Here is a 16,394-nt window from a genome sequence, read left to right on the forward strand (position 1 = left end):
TTCATGTCTCTTCAGAATCCCCCCGATTGGGTTCCACTGACTCACTTTCACCCAGTTCTTCTTCAGAAATCCAACAGTGGACTTAGATGTGTGTTTAGGTTCATTGTCATGTTGGAAAAGTGCACAACGACCTTTCTGGTGTAAAGAAATTATTTTCTTTCTCAGGTCTTGTGACATTTCTCTTCCATGTGGTGCCATTGCTGACAGCATGAAATGAGAAGGGGGTTTAACACCCTTTTATAGTCAACTGTCTGCTGGACACTTGCGTAATGAATAATTAGACTCACCTGGGGTTGAATTCTTGTTAAATTAGACATTTGTAGTCTAAAATTTAGCTTTGCTCCAGAGACTTTCAGTGGGGTGTACTCATTTTCGCATCACACTAATTTGAGTAAAAATTAAAATGTTGTTCTCTTATATCATTAACCTTACTTTCATGTTATAAGTTAAACATATGTTATATAAAACTTAGTCTTGTGAACATTTTGGAAATTGTTTTTGTGTTCATTGAGATGTTGTTTAAAATGTTACTTTTCAAAGGGGGTGTACTCATTTACACTGAGTACTGTATATCAAAGGGTATTGCCACATCCTATATAATCCTATATTGTATATATACAAAAATATGTCACACAAACTCAATATACCGAACTAGTCCATTCAATCTCAGTACAGTGAACTCTCAAGCTATATGACCACCACCTGCGCTTTGTTAGCATTTAGTTGGCGTGGTACAAACAAATGCCAGCTGGACAAGCAAACAGTGAATAAACACACTTATATATACACCCAGAATGAAACCAGCTGGGTGACACCAGTCAGGTTATTTCAGCATAAATCAGACAGGATTTCCGCACCATTTCACAGATGCCCGAATGACTCAGTTGCACATTCATAAGAAAGTATAAAGAATCTGGTCAAAGAAAAAAGTAAAAGAAACAGCTTTTTTTTTCCCTCAACATGCAAGATGAGTGCTTGAGTTATTTTATAGGAGGGTTTAAAAATATATTAATTTAAAAAAATTGGTTACTCATCCAAATGTTCAAGATGTCAAAATAAGCTACATTCAACAACCTACGATTTTCTATTAAGTAAATTACAGCATATGTATTAAAGGTCCCGTTCTTCGTGATCCCATGTTTCAAACTTTAGTTAGTGTGTAATGTTGTTGTTAGAGTATAAATAAAATCTGTAAAATTTTAAAGCTCAAAGTTCAATGCCAAGCGAGATATTTTATTTAACAGAAGTCGCCTACATCGAACGGCCAGTTTGGACTACATCCCTCTACTTCCTTCTTTAATGACGTCACTAAAACAGTTTTTTGACCAACCTCCGCCCACAGGAATACACAAGAGTTGCGTTTGTAGAGTGTGTTTGTCGCCATGTCGTCGAAACGCTGTTATTTTCATCCCGCAGTCCAATCACCGGGTCTGATTCCGGCTCAAATTGATAGGGTAAAATTAAAGACATGTTTACAATAACACTGAGCGCGTGCATCTCCACGTTATGGTAAGAGGCGTGACCTTTCCGGGCAAGATGCGCTAAACTGCTGTCGAATCACAACACAGGAACCGCTGGCACAATCAGAACTCATTACGTATTTCTGAAGGAGGGACTTCATAGAACAAGGAAGTCATCAGCCCGTTTTTATGACAGTGGAAACAGCGGTATACAGATAAGTAAATTATGTGAAAAATACTGTGTTTTTTTACACGCAAAACATGAACACATGTTATATTGCACACTATAAACAATCAAAGCTTAAAAAAACCCACAAAAAACGGGACCTTTAATGTAATATGTATTAATAAAAAATATCTAGATTTAATGACTCCTACAAAGCCAACTTTAGGCACTTTTATGTCCTATGGGGTGACTTGGAAATGGCTTTTTCTATTATTATTATGGCTTCATATGCTACTTTTCAATTGCCTTTGACTTAAAACTATAAAAATAGATCATAAAACAAATGACATTCATTTTTAAACAAACATTTATGTTTAAAACTATTATAATCTAACAAAGAATAAAATAAACATGGACCATTTTAATATTTATATTTATATAATTTATATATTTATAATATAAATATAAATGAAATTATAATTTATAACAAATAATTTAATTTGTGATGTGTGGAAAAAAAGAAAAATCAAGGTAAATATAAGAATATTTTTATTACGAGTCATGTTCAGTAAAGCTGTAATTTATATTTCTATAAATCTGGGAAATCTAACCTAATGAACAGCTTTGCTCCAGTACCTGAAAAAATAGGAGCAGCCTCTGACTGAGTTGTGGTTAAAGTGCTCTGCCGTCTTCTCACTGCCGTAGTCCTCTCCTGGGTCGGCCCAGATCAAATCACACATAGGCCCAAATGCCGGGGGCTCCTTAAACCTGTCTAACTGCATAACACAGCGCAAAGACAAAGGAGGAGGCATGAACACATCTTGTTTTCCAATAAAAAGGCTGCAAGGAAAAGGACATAAACAGATGCTTACTTTTCTAATGTCATCTAAGCAGTTGATTTCTGGTGAGAGGCCACCGTGTACGCAGAGAAACTGCTGGTTTAGAAGAGCTGCAAGAGGCAAGCAGTCAAAGGCCTCCATACATGAGTCATAAACCCTCTCTGAATACTTTATTTTACCTGCAAGGGGACAGAGACAGAAAAGTATGACTGAATTAAAATCTGATGCACTGAAGTCAAGAAATTCAATAACATTTTTATCAAAAGCTGACCTTGGTATTTGAACTACTATACAGAAAGAGCATAGTCATTTATGATGGGTAGGATATGTTGCCACCACCATGGCCGATTTTGTCCAAAACAATTGATTTAATAACCTTTGACAAAATGTATTGAAATCCAACTAATTAGTAGTGTGAATATTTTGAGGTGACAGACTTCACTGGTTTTTGATTCAGTTCAAAAGAAAAATGATTCAACTTGATTTTTATACAGAGCTTAATTCAAATAAATGTACATTTCTAGAACTTCCCTAAATATATCTTAGGCAGGAAAAAATATTTGTTTATTGCACCAAAAAAAAAACTTGAAAGGAAATGCATTGGCTACTTGAGGTTAATATGATTTTTTTTTATGTTTTTGAAAGAAGTCTATAAATTTAAGAACAGCATTTATTTGAAATAGAAATGTTTTGTAAGATTATAACTGCCTTTATTGTGACTTTTGTTCAATTTATTGCATCCTTGCTGAATAAAAGTATTAATTTCTTTAAAAAAAGAAAATCTTACTGACCCTAAACACCATGAGATGACAGAGGTAATTTAAAATGTATTCCAGTATATTACTCGCTAAAGTGTATGTTATTAATGAGTTTATCAATTTAAATACTAGTCGATTTGACTTATTGCCAGCAAGAATGACTGCTCCCTAAAATCAAAAACAACAACTACATGTGCTGCTGAAATTGCTGTTTAAATGATTTTTGGACATCAATTCAGTGTCGACACAGACCTTACAGATCTTTGATCTTTATATCAATACATACAATATATATATTTTTTTTTCAAAACTGTAAAAGTTATCATCATCATCAAGAAGATCATGTTACATTTTTTGTGCATAATACTTTGTGATGACAACCAGCACATCTTTACGCAGTAATAACTACACCTAAAGCAACAAAACCTGACACCAAGCAGACACAAAAGTAGCAGGGACTATTCAATTAAATTCAAATGAGCCTAATTAGTGCAATGCGAATACTTAATTCAGCTGCTGATTAAGCTTATTAATACTTCAGTATCTGGACTGAAGTAGTCTCATTAGTCTTGTCTTAGTTTCCACTAAATACAGCTGGGTTATTCACCAAACCGAATTACACATTCGCTCTGCGAATGAGGTCTCATGAAGAGCACTTGGGCTTCCACTAAACATTCTACCATGAGACCACCTCCATCTTTGTTATGCAGAGCACAATGGCCTCAACGCTATTATATGAGCTTAACAGCAAACAGTGTTCATTTCGAGCATAATAGACTACCACTGACCCATAGAAAAACAAAACCAGGGTTTTAATCAGATGTTCAAACGAAACTTAATTTAAATTCAATTTGGATTAAAAAAGCAAAAATATAATAGAGTATAATATAATATATTGTAGTAGCAAGTGCTAGTATACTAGAAAAGATTATATATACATGGCCAGCATTCACTTGTGAAAAAAGTAATGAATGCGTTTCTTGTAGTGTACTCTTAAAACTGTATTAAAAAAAAAAAAAAAAACTAAACTGTACTTGCAAGGCCACTTCAGTGTACTTTGTAATATCACACTAAAAGTTATACTTGAAATAAATGATTATGTTTTAATCGTCTTTTGACATACTTATTTTAATGTGTTGACTAACATATTAAAGCACACAGTACTTGATTGTGATTTCCCTTGTAGCGTGTTATTCAACGATATATTTTAAAATGTAAATATTTAAGTTAATATATATTAAATGTAACAAATAGCAACTTTATTATAAATATTTAAATACATGACATACAAATGTCATTAGAACAGACATTAAAGTATATTTTGGTTCACCAAAAATGCTTCTCAGTACATTGAGCAATATACCCTAACTATATTTCAAAAAGACAATAGAAGACGTAATTATGAAATTACATATAAAGTTGAACATAAGTCTTAAGTAGGTCAAAAAGCACTCAAAGTTCATCAAAATGCATTTAATATAAATTCAGACTATAATATATTTTAATTTAATTGCAATTAACATGCAATTAAGTGTCTATAAACATCACATTCTGTTTGCACTTAAGTATATTCTTTTAAAAAATATTTCTGTAATAAATAATAATTTAAAAAGCATGCTAAGGTGTTCTTTTTTACAAGGGTAGTCATGGTATTAGCTAAAAGATTGAATATAACTTACATAATATAATACATTTATAAATAAGCAAGCAACTTCTTTCAAGCATACTCATGTTAACAACTCAATTTGTAGCTATTTCTGTGAAACAGTCTGTATTTTACAAATTACAAACCTACAGTATAACCTAAAAAAGACGTCACATAATCTAATGCTAGCACTTTAGCTAATATATTACAAGAGACAAGCGTTTCAAAATTAAAAAAAAAAAAAAAACGTAGCTCCTGCTATGACATAAAGGGAAGAAGGGCTTAAACACTTCAGGTGTCAACAGCTGAAAATAAGTCCATGTTGGTCATGTGATCTAAAACTGGCTTTAGGAGACCTGTAATAACCTCCTAGCAGATGGGTCCCTGGCTCAGTAGATGCAAACCAGGGTCGACCACATCAGACGGAAAGAGAAGAAATCCCTGTGTAGAAATATCCTTTCGGATAACAAATATGTCTCTGTATTTGTAAGCAACTGGAGCATGAATAAATCCAAGCCTGAAAAGAAGCTAAACAGCTCCTTGCGTCTCTATTTGAGATCTTGGCTGGTCATGCTGCATTGAATTAAGGTTTTAAATAAATTATTGTAAAAGAATGCTAATGAGAGGCTTCACAATGAAAAGACATTACTCTCTCATAAATCAGGAGAGGTAATGCTGCGTATAGTGCACAACGGCTCATCGGGTTTGTCTCTTTGTGAGCCAGATGAGCTCCAGCCACTTCACTATCCAGCATACTAATAACTCACACCTGGACACTTTCTGGCAGCAGACATTGAGCTCTGCAAACCTTACTCTAATAGAGCTGTCTGCTAGCTTATTTTCTCAAAGGGACAAAGTGCTGTTTGCAGAAAACAGAGCACGTAAAGCCTGTAAAACAAAGACAGCACTTCTTTATGAACCGCCTCTCACAGCAGTGGGAATATTCAATCAGTCTTAAAAAGGTTGCTAAAGACGTCTGTCAGAATAGAGACCAATTTGAGACAGTAATTTGTTTGTTGTCTTAAGGTCCTAAAACTTGTCTTCTTATTTGTCATCCACTGGAAATATGTGGACAGGCATATATACAACGTTTTGTTGGCCAAGCAATCGAAACTCACATTGCATTATGACAAACTGACCCCTAGCCTCAATGGCAACAAATTAAATATGACATCTACTCTTATTAAGGTCTATGGGAGTTATGTATGAAATGCGTTTAGGTAATTATACAGCAGTGGCCAAAAGTGATGTCCGGTCTTGAAAAATTGACATCTTCACCCTTCATTTAATTATTATTAAAGGTGCCATAGAATTTAAAATTGAATTTACCTTGGCATAGTTGAATAACAAGAGTTCAGTACATGGAAATGACATACAGTGAGTCTCAAACTCCATTGTTTCCTCCTTCTTATGTAAATCTCATTTGTTTAAAAGACCTCCGAAGAACAGGTGAATCTCAACATAACACCGACTGTTACGTAACAGTCGGGGTGTACGCCCCCAATATTTGCATATGCCAGCTCATGTTCAAGGCATTAGACAAGGGCAGCCAGTATTAACGTCTGGATGTGCACAGCTGAATCATCAGACTAGGTAAGCAAGCAAGAACAATAGTGAAAAATGGCAGATGGAGCAATAATAACTGACATGATCCATGATAACATGATATTTTTAGTGATATTTGTAAATTGTCTTTCTAAATGTTTTGTTAGCATGTTGCTAAAGTACTGTTAAATGTGGTTAAAGTTACCATCGTTTATTACTATAGTCACGGAACCGTCGCTATTTTCATTTTTAAACACTTGCAGTCTGTATAATTCATAAACACAACTTAATTCTTTATAAATCTCTCCAACAGTGTGTAATGTTAGCTTTAGCCTGTTAGCCACAGAACACAGCCTCAAACTCATTCAGAATCAAATGTAAACATCCAAATAAATACCATACTTACATGATCCGATGTATGCATGACAAACATTTTGTAAAGATCCATTTGAGGGTTATATTAGCTGTGTGAACTTTGTTTATGCACTGTTTTATAGTCGCGAGCTCAGGGGCGGGGAGTGCGAGGATTTAAAGGGGCCGCAGCCTGAATCGGTGCATATTTAATGATGCCCCAAAATAGGCAGTTAAAAAAATGTATTAAAAAAAAAATCTATGGGGTATTTTGAGCTGAAACTAAATAAACCTTTAATGATTTATTAAATGAATTTGTAATGATATTACAAAGGAGTCATTTGATGAAACATGCCAAATTATGCGGACATAACTTTTGGACAGGCTGTCATACAAAGAAATTATGAACACATGCGAAAACGAGAGAACCAACAAATATTAATAACTAATTAATTATGTTGTAGTCAATGTATGATTTTTCCTGAGCTTTTTTTTTTTTTTTTTTTTGTATAGTGAAATAAAACCTGTAGCTGTAGTTTGCCTTTTTTGCCAAATCATTTGGTCAGATAAATACCATATCTACATTTATGGTTTTGTTTTTCCTTCATATTAAAAAAAATAATAATAATAAAAAGAAAAATCACCTCCGGGCAATGATTTTGGCCACTACTGTAAGTCAGTTATGCAAGCCAGTGTTGTTACTGTTAAAAACTAAAGCGATTAAAAATCTTTTCCATTAATTGAAATAAAACTGAAATAAAATAAAACATAAATATTAGATGAAAAAAATATTTTAATAAACTTAAATGAATATTAAAAATGTTGCCTTGGCAACTAACTTTTTTTTTCAGTCTACAAAAAAAAAAACAAAAAAAAAAAAACAGCAAACTTGCTTTATAAAAAAAAAAAAAAAATTGTAAAACATGCATTTTAAATTTGAATAAAAATTTTCATCAGAACAATTGTATCTACTAAAAAGATTGCTAAATTTGATCCAAAACAGTCAGCAATGGCGTCAGCAGGCAGTGACCATATTGTGTGACTCTGGCATGCTGGGAGATTGAAACAGTAAATATGTTCCAGCCAAACTTGATGTAAAAACAGTGTGAGAAGCTGCCTTGTGTAGTTTCAACCCATATTAAGTGAAATTTACTTAACTAATAAAATGTTCAATTCATTCAAATATGAATTGCTAATTTGCTAAAGTGGTTCTTTAAGGCAACATGATAAATGAGACCATATTGGCCCTCCAATTCCAACAAAACAACACTGGTGTGATGTAAGCCATAGGCAAAGCAGTAAAAAGGAACTTACAGTCAACACTAGCAGACGACCTCTATACGCTTTTTAAAATGCTAAAGTATGGGGTCCCCTCTACTAAGTAATATCAAATTTGAAACCTTAAAGGGATAGTTCACCCAAAAATGAAAATTCTGTCATCATTTACTCACCCTCCAAACCTGTATGAGTTTCTTTCATCTGTTAAACACAAAAGAAGATATTTTGAAGAATGTCTGTAACCAAACAGTTGATGGTAGCCATGGATTACCATCAACTGTTTTTTCCCCCCCCATACTTGAGGGTGAGCAAATGATGACAGAATTTTCATTTTTGAGTGAACTACCCCTTTAACTGCAAGAGTAATGTTATACTGTTCACAGTTTAAATGAAAGTGCTAGCTGGTGACAGCTGACTGAAAATGCAGCTTTTCAGACATCAAAGAGGAGACATCAGTGAAAGTAGGAAGAGGCTGGCGAACGGTTCGAGCCAACACATCACTTAGCTCTCAGCACTTCTAGACGGTACATTCCCACAGCACTCACATTCCTGTTTGAAGGTGAAGTATTCTGTGAGGTGCCGACACTCGTGGTTGCCTCTGAGGAGAAAGAGGGTGTTGGGGTGGTTGATCTTCAGTGTCCACAGGAACAGCACACACTAAAGAGAGAGAGAGAGAGAGAGAGAGAGAGAGAGAGAGAGAGAGAGAGAGAGAGAGAGAGAGAGAGAGACACTTATAATCCAGAAGATACTTGACTATTAATGTCAGCCAGAATAGCTATGTGAGGAAAATGGCAGAGGTGAAGACCTCTATGTATTTTACATTAATAAACTGGGGAAAACATCCCATTTTAATCCTCTGATTAATTCAAATAAGGGTGCAAAATTAATTTTTTAATCATTATCATTGCATTTAAAGGGTTAGTTCACCCAAAAAGAAAATTTCTGTCATTAAGTACTCACCCTCATGTCGTCCCAAATTCATAAGACCTTCGTTCATCTTCAGAACACAAATTAAGATATTTTTGATGAAATCTGAGGATTTCTGAACCACACATAAGCAGCAACATCATTGCACTTTTTGAGGTCCAGAAAGGTAGTAAAGACATTGTTAAAATAGTCCATGTGACTACAGCGGTTCAACCTTAATGTTATGAAGTGACGAGAATACTTTGTGCGCAAAACAAACAAAAATGATAAGTCAGCCAATACTGAGCCGGTGTTCGGATGTTAACACAGCATTCACTACATCAGCAGTGTAGGAGACCGACAGGGAAAAGAAGAAATTGTTGAATAAAGTCATTATTTTTGTTTTGTTTTTGCACACAAAAATTATTCTCATTGCTTCATAACATTAAGGTTAAACCACTGTAGTCACATGGACTATTTTAACAATGTCTTAAATACCTTTCTGGACCTCAAAAGTGCAATGAGGTTGCTGCCTATGTGTGGTTTAGAAACCCTTGGATTTCATCAAAAATATTTCAATTCCATGTTCCAAAGATGAACGAAAGTCTTACGGGTTTGGGACAACATGAGGGTGAGTACTAAATGACAAATTTAATTTTTGGGTGAACTAACCCTTTAAAGGCAATCTGACATTGTTTTCAAAGCCCAATGGCAAGATTATGGCACAATCAGTGTCCTTTCACTGTTTGGTGCTCAACAGATGGCCAACTGGGTGCATGAGGGACTACAAAAGGTGGGAGTGAGTAGTCATATGGTAATTATTCCCAATGATACAGTATTCTAAACAACAGATTTGTTTGGTTCATTTACACATCTAAAATTCACACTGAAGTAGTTTGGCAGCAGACAACACAAAACCTTGGCAATACAATGTGCTGATCTTCTGTACAGTACAGAGTACATATACACACTCTTTTTAGCGTCATTATAATCCATTTATCCTAATCTACACCCCCCCACACACACACCCCCTTTCATTTGCATGCAAAATCCCAGACACCACTCAACGTGGGGAGAACAGGATACCAAGGTAACCAAGGACGACAGGTGTGCATTTAAATGACATGTGAAATAATAGACACGGAGGAGGGTGTGAGGGGGGTGGCATGCGGCAGCACCGAGAGCCGGGACCGGAGCCTACGCAAGAGGAATAATGAGCTGAAAATTGCAGGTAATAGTGGCCATGAGATGAGGACCTGAACGAAGGGTATTATTGCTGAATGGCACACGACACGGAGAGAACGACACAGAGAGGAGCCTGTTTTTTCCTAAAGTTTACATGGTGCTTCAGGTTATCGCTTGGTTTAATAACAGGGATGGATCAGAATGTCAGCTAATCGTCGATCAACCAATTACTGAGGTCGATTAGTTTACTTAATTGTTATTATTATTGTTGTTATTTAGCTTTAATGTTTTGTGCTGTGGAGTTTTAAAAAGGAGGAATTCACAAAGTTTTTACTGCATTTCTAATCAAATAAATGCAACCTTGGAGAGCATTAGGAATTCTTTAATAAACTGCTTAAATTCAACACCTTTAACAAAACATTTAGCCAGACTTCAAGACTGTCAGAGTTCAAACTGTCTGCTGTGAGAGACATGAGGACTATAATAAGTTTCACTGTATTAAAAATGTTAAATATCATAAATATTTAATATCATAAATTAATAAATATTAATTTCAATGTGCACAAACAATAATAATAATAATAATGTTGTTAATATACTGATATATCAATATGAATATTGATATTAACATTGATACATTAACATAATTATTAGAATTAACATTAATAATGTGAATATTGAGAATTATACAAAGAACTATTATACTCAAACTGAAGGTTACATATTTTGGTCACATAATGAGGAGAAAAGAATGCCTGGAATGTTGGAATGATAATGGAAGGATGAAAAAAAGATGGTTGGATGTTGTCAAGAACAACATAAACAGGAGTTTCCTAAAGAATGGTATCAATGACTGAGACAACTAGAGAAAGCATATCTAGTGGTTTAGAAAACTCACTGACATGTCAAATATGAAAATATGGAAATTTTCACATCCCTTTTTAATAAGTGGGTTTTTTTCTCTCTCAGACAAGACAAAAGGGCAGAGAGCTTTGTGGCAGACAAGTGGAGACTGAACAGTGTGATGGTGAGGCTGCTCACACTAAGAACTTCCACTTTTGTGTGAGCGTAGTGTGTGTGTGTGTGTGTGTGTGTGTGTGTGTGTGTGTGGTGGCTGGTCATGGTGGTGGGAGGCTGGGGATGCATTAATAATAGACGGATCTCGGATCAAAGGGAAATAGCCCACCATAATGGAAGAGAAAGATGATGACAGGCTAAATGAACAGAATTGCTCATACTTGCCCATTTTAGCACAGATATATAACCAAAGAGAACACATCCTGAGCATCCAGATAAACGTAAAGGCTTTATATCGTTAGCACAACAAATAAACACACATCAGAAATTATGAGAAAATGAGAGGCAAAGAATATGTATATACACTTGCGTTCAAAAGTTTTAGATCAGTAAAACATTTTTGAAAGAAATTCTATTATTTAAAGTCCCTGTAAAGTCAATTTTGAGAATTCTTTCTAAACACTTGTATTGCTGAAACACATTACAAAGACTGTGAATTGTGTAATGCTTAATTCTGAAGTTAGAGCATTAAACAGTTTTTCACCAAGTCTCTGCTCAGGATTTTTTGGGCGGAGCTAAAACGGGGGTCTGATGACGCACTTGGAGCCCCGAGCATAGCCCCTCCCCTAACACTATATAAATGTCGATGACGTACCGAGCGTGGAGCCGCCTCTAACTCTACAGCGGCTCACTCGCTCAATCTCGAGTGTCATTAAAGTTATTCAGCCCTTTGCACATTTAGCTACTAATGCTTTCGTCACGCAAACGCATATTACATGGTTGTTATAATATACAATATGCTGGGTCTCCTTATTTAAATTTCCTAAAACGATGATATGAAGGATTCTAAAGTGATCGTTCTACACCGGATAATTTTACAAACTTTCATCAGACAGCTGGGATTCACAGATAATCCGTTGTTTTTGGTGAATGTGACTGAACAGACCTCGGCCCCCGTCCCGGCCTTCATCCTCCCGTCTCGCGGCACCGTCATTTGTCGACTCGACAACAGTCGGCAGTACGTGCCCACCAATGAGTGTAAGTTGCCGAGTTTGCTTATGTTATCACAGCTGAAGTGAAATAAATGCAATATTTGACTAATACACTGATGTTTCAGAGACATTTTCATTCAATACTTTATGTACTGCTTGCAGCGTCTGTTTTTACAAGAATAAAGTTCAACATAAGCATATATTATTTAAATGCCAATGTAGTGGGGTCTACGTTTTTTTTATCAGTTTTATTTTTATAAACATGACACAACATAACATCGCGACTACATGAAAAGAGCTTTAACTGTTATAAAAACACAGATTTTTGAGCATTACTGGAACTGAAGGCGTGACAATAAACACTAAACACACGTGATCGTTGTCATGTGGTGAATCCGGCCAATCGTGAAACAGCTGTGTCGTCATCAGAGCTCGTGCAGCTCCTCTTTAGAAACTGCGCTGGCTGCCTCAGGTGGCTGATCTCGAATCACTCTCGTGGTACTTTGAAGCCATACGTCACAGTCACATGGTGTCGGCGCTGTCTCAAGTCGGACAAAATTTCTTATCGGCATGCACTGCTTCAAGTCAGCCGCCGATCGGTCTGTGCGGCGCTGCATGAGCTCGAACGGCTCGAACACACCTATTATTAGTAGGTAGTCCACAGTAACTCTACTAAAATTTGCAACCCTCTAAATGATTCTTTTTGCATCAGTATGTTTGACTCATTAGATTCAAGTCAGTTGAGACGGCAGCTCTCGCGAGTGGGCGTTGTTTCAGCGCCGACAGCAGACATGCCCCCAGCTTTTGAGAGCAGAGAGCGCTGCCTATTTTTTTTCGAGATTTTGATAACTTATTTAATTTACTTGCAGATTTTTTTTAATCATTTAAATTTGGCTGGGTGGTTAATAACACATTTTTCTTCAGTGTGACAAACTCAGAACACATACTTTAAAATGACTTTACAGGGACTTTAAAAAGGAAGCATTAAATTGATTTAAGTGACAGTAAATACATTTATAAAGTTGCAAAAGATTTATTTCAAACAAATGCTATTTGCTTCTTTCTATTCAAAGAATCAAGGTTTCAACAAAAATATATTAAGCAGCAAAATAATTTCTGATTACAGAATGATTTCTGATCAAAATCAGCTTTGCCATTACAGAAATTTCATTTTGAAATATATTTAAACAAAACAATGGTTATTATATATTGTAATAATATTTCACAATATGTTTTACTGTATTTTTCAAATAAAAGCAGCTTTGGTGAGCATAAGAGACTTCAAAAAAAATTTCTGGCCCAGAACAGAAGAGTAACACACACACACATACACACACACACACACACACACACACCTACACCTATTTACACATATAATAAATATTATAATAAATTATTTTATTATTTTGTTGAGAAGAGCTCAGTTTTAATAAAATGAGCCAGGACTTGAATATTTACAAGTCCTGACCCATTTGAATAAAGTTAAATTCTGCTATTCACTAGCGGTAGCTATCGATCATGTCACCAGAAATCACCAACTCTCACTGAAAATGAACAACTGCTTGCACGTCACTGTGCGAGTGACCCTTAGGAATGTTCAGCTAATGAACTCCTCACAGGATCAAAGTGTGAGTCGTCAGTGACATCAGTCATTCAGCAGAGAATCACGACAAGCAGAGCGGTCCACGCTTTAACGCTCTGTGACTCATCTCTTATGAAAGGGTAGAGTGTCTGACAGGTTATCAAATAGCTCCACTCAGACAGCGACACATCCAAATGAGACAGACTGAGAAAGAGAGGCCATTTAACCACACAGCTTAACAAGGTCTCCGATACGTTTGTTCTCTATTCTAAAGTATCCACAGCTCCTGCACTCACCAAAACCAATCAATGACATGAAAAGTAGAGGCTTGAGTCAACTGGAAGATTGAAAGTGGACCATTTTACATTACGCAATGGTCTTTGGTTAGTTAACTAGAATATTATATAATTATATTGTTTATAAATAATAATTATTATATTATTATTAGTAGTAGCAGCATTTAAAAAATACAAATATGCACATTTAAAGATAAACCCCCAAGCTGCCTTGCTCATTCACTTCAACTCAGCTCTTTTTTACTTGATCTCATCAGTGTTTTATAGGCATGCTCAGTTGTAAGTCAACATTAAAGCATAGGAAATCTTAATACATTGACATATCAAAGCAGCCAAGGATGACAGATTATTCAAAGTCAGGAAACTACTAAAGACTAAAAACAATTGTTGTCTGACAAATCTTCTATTGGAGATATTATGGCATAATCTGCTTTGTTTCTCTTTTGTGCTTATGTGTGGTAGTTAAAGGTGCCCTAGAACCAGTTTTTACAAGATGCAATATAAGTCTAAGGTGTCCCCTGAATGTGTATGTGAAGTTTCAGCTCAAAATACCCCATATATTTTTTTTAATTAATTTTTTTAACTGCCTATTTTGAAGCACCATTAACTATGCACCGATTCAGCGCGCGACCCCTTTAAATCGCGCACTCCCTGCCCCCCGAGCTCTAGACTATAAAACAGTGCATTTACAAAGTTCACACAGCTAATATAACCCTCAAAAGGATCTTTACAAGATGTTCGTCATGTAAAGTTTGATAGTGCTCCGTGGCTAAAGCTAACATTACACAGTTGGAGAGATTTATAAAGAATGAAGATGTGTTTATGCATTATACAGACTGCAAGTGTTTAAAAATGAAAATAGCGACGGCTCTTGTCTCCGTGAATACAGTAAGAAACGATGGTAACTTTAACCACATTTAACAGTACATTAGCAACATGCTAACGAAACATTTAGAAAGACAATTTACAAATATCACTAAAAATATCACGATATAATGGATCATGTCAGTTATTATTGCTCCATTTGCCATTTTCGCTATTGTTCTTGCTTGCTTACCTAGTCTGATGATTCAGCTGTGCACATCCAGACTTCCTGCCCTTGTGTAATGCCTTGAACACGAGCTGGCATATGCAAATATTGGGGGTGTGCATATTAATGATCCCGACTGTTATGTCACAGTCGGTGTTATGTTGAGATTCGCCTGTTCTTCGGAGGTCTTTTAAACAAATGAGATTTACATAAGAAGGAGGAAACAATGGAGTTTGAGACTCACTGTATGTCATTTCCATGTATTGAACTCTTGTTATTCAACTATGCCAAGGTAAATTCAATTTTTGATTCTAGGGCACCTTTAATGCAATGTTGGTTATGTGGCAGTGTAGTCACTGATCATGCCTTAACAGATGGTTCAGAGAAGATGTCAGATTCTCAGCCAAGTAAAAATGGGCCCGGCTATGCACCCAAATACTGTCCCCACTGGTATATGCACAGATACCTTAATACTTTGAGTGTCAGGCAAAAACACTGGCATTATAATAAAAATGTGGTCAGGGTTAAGACACTGTGTTACTGTGGGGTTTTTTTTCCCCCTCAAAAGAAATTCATACTTTTATTCAGCATGGATGCATTAAATTGGTAATACTTTACAATATGGTTCATTAGTTAAACATTAGTTAATGTATTAACTAACATGAACTATACATTTGTTACCGTATTTACTAATCTTCGTTAACGTTTGTTAATGAAAATACAGTTGATCATTGTTTGTTCATGTTAGTTCACAGTGCATTAACTAATGTTAACAAGATTTTAATAATGTATTAGTAAACATTGAAATTAACATTAACAAAGATTAAAATATGCTGTAGAAGTGCAGTTCATTATTAGTTCATGTTAACTAATGTAGTTAACTAATGAACCTTATTGTAAAGTGTTACCATTAAATTTATCAAAAGCACAAGTAAAGACATTTATAATGTTACAAAACATTTTTATTTTAAATGAGTGCTGTTTTTCTGAAGTTGTTATTAATCAAAGAATCCTGAAAAAAATGTATCATATTCTCGTCACATTATAATATTAAGGTAGAACCACTGAACTCACATGAACTGTTTTAAATATGTTTTTAGTACCTTTATGGATCTTGAGAGGTTTGGTGGCTTTGCTCTCAATTTTCCCAGAACCAACCTGTTGTTGTAAAGTTAGCTATAGTAACAGGAACTTTGAGTGTAATTATTTGTCTGGAGCTTGTGTGCTGCTGGCAACTAACAACAAACTCTTGCTTGTTACATATGCTCATGTTTTTATTCTTGCTTGTCGTTCATTCATCATCCTTGCTTTTTTTCTGTGAAGCATTATTTTGCTTTGCTTCAG

The 16,394-nt window shown here is 35.3% G+C and overlaps 1 protein-coding gene across 3 annotated transcripts in view; it reads right to left on the minus strand.

Moving 5' to 3' along the window:
- The window catches only part of ppp3cca (protein phosphatase 3, catalytic subunit, gamma isozyme, a), a 39,628-nt gene that overhangs the window by 13,041 nt on the left and 10,193 nt on the right, over positions 1–16,394 (minus strand). For all 3 annotated transcript variants that reach the window (XM_048187265.1, XM_048187263.1, XM_048187266.1), the window contains exons 4-6: positions 8,588–8,699; positions 2,499–2,644; positions 2,263–2,402 (exon numbers count right to left, since the gene is read on the minus strand). In XM_048187265.1, coding sequence (XP_048043222.1) covers positions 2,263–2,402; positions 2,499–2,644; positions 8,588–8,699 — 398 coding nt within the window. The remainder of the gene's footprint in view (positions 1–2,262; positions 2,403–2,498; positions 2,645–8,587; positions 8,700–16,394) is intronic.

The sequence above is a fragment of the Megalobrama amblycephala genome, linkage group LG4, assembly GCF_018812025.1.
Source record: "Megalobrama amblycephala isolate DHTTF-2021 linkage group LG4, ASM1881202v1, whole genome shotgun sequence".
NCBI classification, from domain to species: Eukaryota; Metazoa; Chordata; class Actinopteri; order Cypriniformes; family Xenocyprididae; genus Megalobrama; species Megalobrama amblycephala.